Consider the following 10,593-nt stretch of genomic DNA (forward strand, 5'->3'; position numbering starts at 1 on the left):
ATTTTAGATATGAAAAATAGAGTAACCAAAAATTTAAAATTACTCAATGGGCTCAATCAAGAGCGGAAAGGACACAGGAAAGAATCAGTGAACGTGAAGCCAGAATGATAGAAATCATCCAGTCTGAATAACAGGGAGAAAAAATACCGGAAAAAAATTAACAGAGCTTCAGAGATCTGTGGGACGGTACAATTTTTTGTTTTTTGTTTTTTGTTTTTTTTTTGAGACGGAGTCTCACTCTGTCTGTCGCCCAGCCTGGAGTGCAGTGGCGTGATCTCGGCTCACTGCAAGCTCCGCCTCCTGGGTTCATGCCATTCTCCTGCCTCAGCCTCCCGAATAGCTGGGACTACAGGCGCCTGCCACCACGCCCGGCTAATTTTTTGTATTTTTAGTAGAGACGGGGTTTCACCGTGTTAGCCAGGGTGGTCTCGAACTCCTGACCTCGTGATCCACCTGGCTTGGCCTCCCAAAGTGCTGGGATTAGAGGCATGAACCACCGCACCCGGCCAATACAATTTTTTTTTTTTTTAATCTAGCATTGGTGTAATTGGAGTCCTAGGAGAGCAGTGTGGGGCTGAAAAAGTTTTCAAGGATAATAATGGCTATTTCCCACATTTGGGGGAAGGCATGAGCCTACAGATTCAAGAATCTGAGCAAACCCCAAAGAGGATAAACCCAAAGAAACCCACACCAAGGCACCTCAGAGTCAAACTTTTGAAAACTCAACAAAATCTTAAGAGCAGCAGGAGACAATGCATTCCCTCCAGGGAAAAACAATTCGAAGGGTAGCAGTTCCTCATCAGCAGTCACAGAGGCCAGAGGAGGTATCACAGCATCATTTTTCACATACTGAAAGAGGAAAATCTGTACCCCAAATTCTATACCCAGTGAAAATATCCTTTCGGAATGAAGCTAAAATCAGACATTTCGACATGAAGGAAAACTAAGAGAATTTGTTGCCAGGAAATTGACCTTAAAAGAATAGCAAACTCACAGAAGTTCTTCAAAGAAGGCATATAGGAATGGAAGGAAACCTGGAACATCAGGAATGAGGGACGAATATAAAGAGTAAAAATATGGGTGAATATAATAGATGATCCTTTCCCTCTTGAGGAAATCATACTCGACAGTTGAAGCCAAAATTACTGTCTGATGTGGGTCTCATTATATGTAGAGGAAACACATAAGATAATTATAAAAGAACCTAGGTGGAGGTAAAGTTTCTACACTTACTCGAAAAGTAAAATGTCAATACCAGCAGACTGTGATAAGTTACAGATTATAGTATGATGCCTAGAGCAACCACTAGAAAATCTGTATCAAGAGATATACTCAAAAACACTACTGATAAAGTGGAATTCAAGTAATTCACAAGAAGGCAGGAAATGAAAGAAACAAATAATGCAGATGCCTGAGCCATACTCCAGACCTACTGAATCAGAACCTCCAGGACTTGTGCCTGGAAATACGGATTTTTATTTAGCAACTATTCTGGAGGATTCCAGTAATCAGCCAGGCTTGAGAACATCTGGAGTAGACCAGTATTTTTTAAATAGTAAGTTGCCAACCTGGTGAGTAGGTTGGAAAGTTAATTAAGATGATTATGGGCAGGTTTTTTGTTTTGTTTTGTTTTTTGTTGTTGTTGTTGTTAATGAACTTAGAATAAAGTGTACTAGGAAAAAAAAGCTAGAGTGTGTGATACTTAGTCAGGATAATTCTCATTTCCTGAAATTTGGGGGTGGGGAGTATATAATATATTCATATGTCAGGGCTCAACCTTTGGATAAGAGTAGGCCAGAAGAGATCTCATGCCTCCAGGAATGACCTTCAACTAAGTAATGCCCAACAGGAGTTGATAGACATGTATCCCAGCTTCCATACTATATCCAGCATATGATCATGGGAGGAAGGCTACACATGGCATTAACTGCTCATTAATGTACCCTGTATATGTTGGCTTTGGTCCCTTCTCTGTCTCACTTTCCCACTCCCCTACAGGTGTTTCATGGGATAATTTCTCAAACTGTTTGGATTCAAATCCTTGCCCCTGACTCTACTTCTTAGGGAACCTAGCTAAAGACACCTTCTCTTTCTAGGCAAGATGCACTTGGATTCTTTTCATTGCAGGGAGGCAGGAATTGCATCAGGACCTAGCCACAAGGGAATAAAGGAGCAGCTACTCCCGGTGCAGTGCCCTGCAGGTGTCAGGTGTTACCTGCGCTGCTCCCGTGTTACTAAGGATGAGCTTCTTCAACTGTCTGAATAATCCTGGGTCCCAGAGCAGGCATGATACCCTTCACAATATCACAAGAAGAGGGAGTAAATGCTAACCCCTAGCCAGGCCTCTCTGTCAGTGTGTGTATATGGGAGAGGGCATTTAAAACCCTATTGGGTTTTTTTGCCTCAGTATACAAAACATTTTTCAATGATGATACCCAGATACAATTATCTTACCACTTAGGGGATGAGTTTCTACCCTCCTCCTAAGGGATTCTAAAAGCCAGCAGGCATGATTTCTAAAGGAGCTTTAAGCAGGAGCAAAGCTTAGCTGACCATACGTGTGTGTGTCTCTCAGAGGCGGCATACCGGGGTCTTGGTGTGCAACCTGGGAACAGTGTTCACAGATCTCCAATGCCAGTTGTTCTCATTTAAGGAAAAGTCATTACCCAGAGTCCAGGAATGTCAGGCTCCTGCAAGGGATTTTCCTAAGGCCTGTCATCACAGATACCTCTCTTGGTTAGCTTTTGCTGCAGCAGTGCTTCATCACAAACAGCCCCAGAATTTCAGAGGTGTTTAATCAGCTGTTGCTCAGCCCCGATGTCTTATGTGTTCGCTGATCTTGGCTGGGTTTGGCTGATCGCACTGCTGCTCTTGGCTGGGCCCACTCAGTCATGAGCAATCAGCTGAACTAGAACAGGGCATGGCCGGAGCAGTTCTGCTTCATGCATATCTCGCTCCTCTTGGGGCCAGCAAGTTAGCCTGAATACATTTTTCTTATGGCAGTGTCATAAAGAGGGCAAGGCCAGCCCAAACACTTTCCAAACCTTTGATTATGTTCTGTCTGCTGACATCTCACTGGCCAAAGCAAGTTAAATGGCTAAGCCCAAAGTCAGGTGTGGGGATGCACTCTCCAACATGGAGGTGATGGGGAGGGAGTGAATATTTTAAAAATGGTCTAATCTACTACGCCTACCAATGTGCACAATGGCTGCAAGGATCCAGGGCTGTAGCGGGCACACAGAGCCTAGCTACAGTGCCTGGCACATAACAGGAGCTTGTAATGATGCCAGGAAGACTGTGCCAATTCCTTTTTCTTTTCCTTCTCTCCTCCTGCAGGCTTTCGCCAGTTCTCAGGATGCCCATAGGGATGGGTGAAGCCCGCCTGGCCTGTGGTGCTTCCCAGTGGCCGTCATCTCATTAGGGCCCCACAGTGGCATTAGGATGCACCTCTCGGCGGTGTTCAACGCCCTCCTGGTGTCGGTGCTGGCAGCGGTCCTGTGGAAGCATGTGCGGCTGCGTGAGCATGCAGCCACACTGGAGGAGGAGCTGGCCCTCGGCCGACAGGCCACAGAGCCAGCCCCAGCACTGAGGATCGACTACCCGAAGGCACTGCAGATCCTGATGGAGGGCGGCACACACATGGTGTGCACGGGCCGCACGCACACAGACCGCATCTGCCGCTTCAAGTGGCTCTGCTACTCCAACGAGGCTGAGGAATTCATCTTTTTCCATGGCAACACCTCTGTCATGCTGCCCAACCTGGGCTCCCGGCGCTTCCAGCCAGCCCTGCTTGACCTATCCACCGTGGAGGACCACAACACTCAGTACTTCAACTTCGTGGAGCTGCCTGCTGCTGCCCTGCGCTTCATGCCCAAGCCGGTGTTCGTGCCAGACGTGGCCCTGATCGCCAACCGCTTCAATCCCGACAACCTCATGCACGTCTTTCACGACGACCTGCTGCCACTCTTCTACACCCTGCGGCAGTTTCCCGGCCTGGCCCACGAGGCACGGCTCTTCTTCATGGAGGGCTGGGGCGAGGGTGCACACTTCGACCTCTACAAGCTGCTTAGCCCCAAGCAGCCTCTCCTGCGGGCACAGCTGAAGACCCTGGGCCGGCTGCTGTGCTTCTCCCATGCTTTTGTGGGCCTCTCCAAGATCACTACCTGGTACCAATATGGCTTTGTGCAGCCCCAGGGCCCAAAGGCCAACATCCTCGTCTCAGGCAATGAGATCCGGCAGTTTGCACGGTTCATGGCAGAAAAGCTGAACGTGAGCCACACAGGAGTGCCCCTAGGCGAGGAGTACATTCTGGTCTTTAGCCGAACCGAGAACAGACTCATTCTGAATGAGGCAGAGCTGCTGCTGGCACTGGCCCAGGAGTTCCAGATGAAGACAGTGACAGTGTCCCTGGAGGACCACGCCTTTGCTGATGTCGTGCGGCTGGTCAGCAATGCCTCCATGCTGGTCAGCATGCATGGGGCCCAGCTGGTCACCACCCTCTTCCTGCCCCGTGGGGCAACTGTGGTAGAGCTCTTCCCATATGCTGTCAATCCCGACCACTACACTCCCTATAAGACGCTGGCCATGCTGCCTGGCATGGACCTCCAGTATGTAGCCTGGCGGAACATGATGCCAGAGAACACAGTCACACACCCTGAGCGGCCCTGGGATCAGGGGGGCATCACCCACCTGGACCGGGCTGAGCAAGCTCGTATCCTGCAAAGCCGTGAGGTCCCACGGCATCTCTGTTGCCGGAACCCCGAGTGGCTCTTCCGAATCTACCAGGACACCAAGGTGGACATCCCATCCCTCATTCAAACCATACGGCGCGTGGTGAAGGGCCGGCCAGGACCACGGAAGCAGAAGTGGACGGTCGGCCTATATCCAGGCAAGGTGCGGGAGGCACGGTGCCAGGCGTCAGTGCATGGCGCCTCCGAGGCCCGCCTCACTGTCTCCTGGCAGATCCCATGGAACCTTAAATACCTGAAGGTGAGGGAGGTGAAGTACGAGGTGTGGCTGCAGGAGCAGGGGGAGAACACCTACGTGCCTTACATCCTGGCTCTGCAGAACCACACCTTCACTGAGAACATCAAGCCCTTCACCACCTACCTGGTGTGGGTCCGCTGCATCTTCAACAAGATCCTCCTGGGACCCTTTGCAGATGTGCTGGTATGCAGCACGTAGCGAGCGGGCCACAGCCTGGCCTCGGGAGGGTGGCTTCTGCAGTTCAGCGTCCCTGGGCCCATTAATCCCATTGTGGAGACTTCTGGGAACTATTTATTGAGCAGGCCTGTGCCTCCACGTTATCTTGTTGCCTCTGGGGTGTGGTGTCACAGCACTCCTCTTTGCCCTGGAGATAAGGGACCTGACTTCCCCTTCTCCCATCCTGAACATTTGTACCCCTGGAGAAGTTCCTTAGCAGGGAGGAGGAAGAGGAGAGGAGGAAGGAAAGAATCACAGGGAACCTTTGGCTAGGTGATCCTGATGTTTCCTACTGAGTTTTTCTGGTATCCAGGTTTCTGGAAACCGAGTAATCATGTACTGTTTGATTGGGTGGTTCATCTGTTTCCATCCCAGTGAAATTTACCTGTAGCCCAGTGAAGGGTGTGTTTGGAACATTGATTAAATGATTCTAAGCATCTTGGTCAAGTCTTCTTATTGGATGGGAGGAAGGGGAGCTGGTCGTCAAAACCCAGGTGCCCTTTAATCTTGTTAGCTGGGAAACATGGCAGTGGGAAAGCGCCCAGGACGGCGAAGTGAGCAAGCTCGTTGGATTTCATCTTGACTAGCTGGACTAATATCACAGTTCCACCTACATGGGATAAAAGCCTAGAAGTAGGTAGGTGAGGGCTGAGGGGAGGAAGAGCTGTATCCACCATGGGTTTTTCTTGGGTTCAACTGGACATTAAGTTGAGACCTGGACAGATCATACCTGGCATCAGAGTTTCTTAGAAGGATGGAGATAGATGCCCAGCATGCCAGCAGGGCCGTGTCAGCAGTTCCCTTCCACGGGAGCAGTCCTCACATCAGTAGTCCTGAGGGCCACCTTGGTTCAGAAGCCCATGCCCCATAGGAGTCAACATGTTTTCAACAACCCACAATCAGTTCCCAGGGTCCCTCAAGGGACATGCCCAGTTATGAGTTTCTGCACTTAGAGAAGCCTAAGGCCATGGTTTCTTAGCAGATGGTGTAGCTTATTCTTTGTCCTTCCAGCCCAGGTGTAGCTTATCAATCAGAACTCAAAAACTCCCATGGGCACTTTGGCCTAATACCGTACCTGACATTCAGCTAACTGGCTTGTCTGGCTTCCATGGGAGCAGAGCTAGAAAGCCCAAGATAAAATCTGTCCTGAAGAAAGAGGAGTTTTGGCCCTTTATTGTTGGGGAGACCTGCTGCAGGTCTGACTCCTGTAAGGGGGAGAGGGAAAGAAGCCGGAGAGAGGAGGTAGAGCCTCAGGCTGTAGCTCAGTGCTGAGAACTTCTCAGCAGGCTGATCAGGGAGTTCTTGAGCCAAAGGTGTCCATTAGATAAGTATTCCCCCCCACCCCCCAGTGCTAGTCATCACCTGGGAGCCACAGTGGGAAGTGTGGCCTCAGCGTCAGTACCTTGGATTCAGCACGGCAGCTGGGCCATCCCATGTTCCCTGCTGCAGGAGATCTGAGTGGTGCATTTTCATGGTCGCCATGGATCTTTATGGCATTCCTTTTACCCAGAATATCTTTCTCTCTAACTGCAGCTTCCATCTGCCACCACCATAAACCGCCATGAGAATCCACACATCAAGACTCAGCTCAAAGCCAGAGATCTCATACACTGCTGGGGCTGGAGTGAAATGGTACAACCACTTGGAAAACCATTTGGTGGTTTTTACTGAAGCCGAGCACTTAGTTGCCCTATCTCTCAGCAATTCCACTTGAGATATACCCAAGAGAAATGAGTGCTTATTTCAGCAAAAAGACATGTCTTAAAATGTCCATGGTTCTACTGTTAATGGCCAAACACCATAAACAATTCAAGTGTCCATCAACAGGTATATTCATACAATGGACATGACAATTTTAAAAAGAATGAAGTGAATCTCAGACAACATTGAGTAAAAGAAGGCAGACCCAAAATAATACTTAACTGTATGATTCCATTTGTATGAAGTCCTAGAACAGGAATACAAACTTACAGCGATGGAAGTCAGAATGGTGGTTACCGGGAAGGGAGGTAAAGACTGGGATGGACACAAGGGGGTTGTGGGTTGGCAACATTGTGGTCTGGATGGTGGTTGCACCGTGGACATTGAGGAAAGCCATCATCCTGCTTACATGGTACATTAGTGCATTCACTCACCTCTGTGCTTTCTGTACGGCACACCTTGATTTAAAAGGAAGACCACTTAGCCCAAGAGCCAGCTCTCCTGAAAACCCAGTTCGTCACACCCACAAAGCCTTAACCCTGCTGGCCCCACCACTGTCTCCTGGGAAGCACTTACCTCTCTGCAAGGCATTGCTCACAGGCTGAGAGCTCAATGAGGGTTTGTGTCATGTGGGTCACAGCCCAGCAAAAGCTCAATAAATGGTTCCTTGTCTCCATCAATATATGTATCTCTGCCTTTGTCCAAACTTTTTTACAAATCGGGAATCTGCTTTATGTGAAACTTTGCCCCCCTTTTTTTTCCTCTTTAACATTAAGACATGAACGCTCTGCCATGCCACTGATGACTAGTCTTTGGAAACAAGACTTTGGTTAGCTAGAGAATGTTGTGTACAATCACTAGGAAATAAGCCTCCTTCCCCCAGGCTCCATGGAGGAGCTGGATCCATGCCCAGCAGCCCAGGCCACCCCTTGACAGCACTGAGTAGTAGCAGCATTTTTTCTTTTGCTGCTGCTGCTTTTTATTAAAAAACCATTTATTGGTGTTTACGGTGAAATACACAGATCTTCAGTGTAGAGTTACATGAGTTTTGACATACATACATCCACGTAACACACACATCCCTACATGATAGAGACCCTCTCCATCATCCTCATATTCATAGGGGGATGAATGTATAAATAATCTCTTACGACTCATATACACACACACATATACAGGAGTGATAAGAGCTTACATAACATTAAGGGTATTTACATTTCTCTATCCTGTTTATTATAAATCTGCATCTTAACCATCAAAGTCAGGTGAAGGTAAGAGCACAAGAGAGAGCTGAGGTCTGGGATATGTAGGTAGCTACTAGGCTAAAGCCTGTCACAAGTAACCCAGGGGCTCCCTGGGCCAGAGCTCCTCAGCCCTTGGCCTCTGCTCCTCTTCCCCCTGACCTCCACCATGAGTCAGCTCTGAAAGCATCCTTCTGGCTGTAGGTGGGGTGGCGGCAGGGGTGTGCCACGTCTGGGCAGGGGGCCCATGTGGGAACTTAAACCCATAAGGAATGCCTCAGGTGTTCCTCAGCCCCTGACCAGCCTCCAGCTGTTCCAGTCAGCCACAGCCCGATATAGTCAGGCTGTCCAGGTGCACCAACCTCTGCACCAGGCCCTGCCTGACAGTCCATGTGGCCCACAGCTGACGGAAGACCTAGTTAAGCCAGGGTTTCCACCCTTCAGGACAGGAGGGCAGTTTCAGGCCTCCAAGTAGTCCTCTTCCAGATGCAGGGAAGGAAAGAAGGGAGGCAGCCTCCTGCTGCCACCATTGGTCTCTGCAGAAGTGCAGCCCTGCACCCTCCCAGTCCACAGCGCTGGTGATGATGATGGCCTGGCCAGGCCCTTGCAGTCAGCACCAGAGGCAGCGAACCAAGGTTGCATCGACCTGTGGACCGGCACTGTGGGCCTCCCTTCAGGAGGGTACAGGTTGTGGGGCCCAGGTCCCACCACAGCAGCAGCATAAAGCCAGCCTCGCAGTCAGCTCTGGCCATACTGAGCCTGTGGGAAAGCAGGTGGGCAGAGTAGTTACCCTAAAGGGATGTGGTCTGAAGCCTCCTGTGTCGTTTCTGTTTCCATTATGTTTATATATGAATTTTTGAAAACCAAATAAATTCTAATTAACATTTTAAAAAACACACCCCTTCCAAACAGCAGTATAGTCAGAAAGCTGTGTGTCCTTTAACCAAAGGAGTTTCTCTTCTCGAAAAAATTTCATGAAGTCACACACAACTAATTTAGAATTTGAGATAATTCTATCCTGGATCCTGGAAATAAAAAGTACAAGAAGATGTAATCTTTGCCTTCTGGGAGCTTACATCTAGTGGAAATAATCAAATGATGTGTTTTTGAGTGTTGTACTTTCAGACTTTTGACTGGTTCGGGTAGGTCAGCCTTTTCCTAGGGTTGCTAAATTTAGCAAACAAAAATAGGGGACACCCAGTTCAATTTGAATTTCTGATAAACAATATTTCGCAATGCTACTTTTTCCAACTAATGGAAAATGGGGGTGGGGGTGGATTACTGTATAACCATGAGGTTAATATCCCCAAATCATTCCCATTTTCCAAGTTCAAATATAGTGACACTGGTGGAGAAGGAAGACTCAACCATGCCTCCACTAAAATAAGAAACAGCAACAATACCAAATGCCAGCAAACATGCAGAGCAACTGGGTTTACATTCATTGCTGGTAAGAATGTAAAATGGTACTCTGTGAAATACATTTGCAGTTTCTTGAGAAATTAAACATATACTTACCCTACGACTCAGAAATTGGACTCCTGGGCATTTACCCCAGAAAAATGAAAATGATGTTCACACAAAAGCCTGTACACAAATGTTCCAAGCAGATTTATTTGCAATAGCCAAGAACTGAAAATGACCCAGATGTCCTTCAATGGGCAAATCGTTAAACCGTGGCACATCCATACCACGGAATACTACTCAGCAACAAAAGGGAGTGGGTTACTGATACATCAACAACTTGGATGGGTCTCAAGGACATTGTGCTGAGTGGAAGAAAAGCCAACCTCAAAAGTTTACATCCTGGCTGGTTCCATTTATGTAACATTCCTCTTGAAATGACAAAGTTATAGAAATGGAGAACAGATTTGTGGTTGTCAGGGTTTAGGAATGGGAGAGAGTGAAAGGGGTACGTTGATTATATAGGAGTGCAGGAGATCTTTGTGGTGATGAAATACTTCTTTATCTTAATTGCTGTGGTGTTTGATGAGTGCACACGTGATAAGAGGACTGTGGAATCACACATATTGTACCAATGTCAAGTTCTTGGTTTTGATATCACACGACAATTAAGGAAGATGTAACTATGGGGGAAACTGGGTGAAGGGTACAAAGGACCTCCCTGTACTATTTTTGCAACTTCTGTGAATTTATAATTTTTTTCCAAAACAGAAAATGTTTAAGAAATCCTTGGAAAGGCTGGAGGAGCGTGCTCCAGGGTGGGCCTCAAGGAACAATTCTGCAAACACCACAACCCCAGAGGCTGCTGCTGGGGCTGTGAGTTCAAGAACCACAAATGGAGCTGGGATGTAGGGATCAGGATGCTGTCACCAGTGTCACAACCACCTCTCAACCATCACAAAGCTGGTGACTGGGCACTGGAATCACAGTCCAGCCCCACTCTGCCAGCCTCCCACCCTTGGGAGCCAGAAAGCTGGCAAGTGGA

The 10,593-nt window shown here is 48.2% G+C and overlaps 1 protein-coding gene across 7 annotated transcripts in view; it reads left to right on the plus strand.

The window, feature by feature from the left end:
• The window catches only part of POMGNT2 (protein O-linked mannose N-acetylglucosaminyltransferase 2 (beta 1,4-)), a 29,144-nt gene extending 21,160 nt beyond the window's left edge, over nt 1-7,984 (plus strand). For all 7 annotated transcript variants that reach the window (XM_032161910.2, XM_058443531.1, XM_058443529.1 and 4 more), the window contains one exon: nt 3,337-7,984. In XM_032161910.2, coding sequence (XP_032017801.1) covers nt 3,442-5,184 — 1,743 coding nt within the window. In that variant the 5' untranslated portion in view covers nt 3,337-3,441 and the 3' untranslated portion in view covers nt 5,185-7,984. The remainder of the gene's footprint in view (nt 1-3,336) is intronic.
• Nucleotides 7,985-10,593: the final 2,609 nt, after the last annotated feature.

This window comes from Hylobates moloch, unplaced genomic scaffold, assembly GCF_009828535.3.
Source record: "Hylobates moloch isolate HMO894 unplaced genomic scaffold, HMol_V3 SCAFFOLD_8, whole genome shotgun sequence".
Taxonomy (NCBI): Eukaryota; Metazoa; Chordata; class Mammalia; order Primates; family Hylobatidae; genus Hylobates; species Hylobates moloch.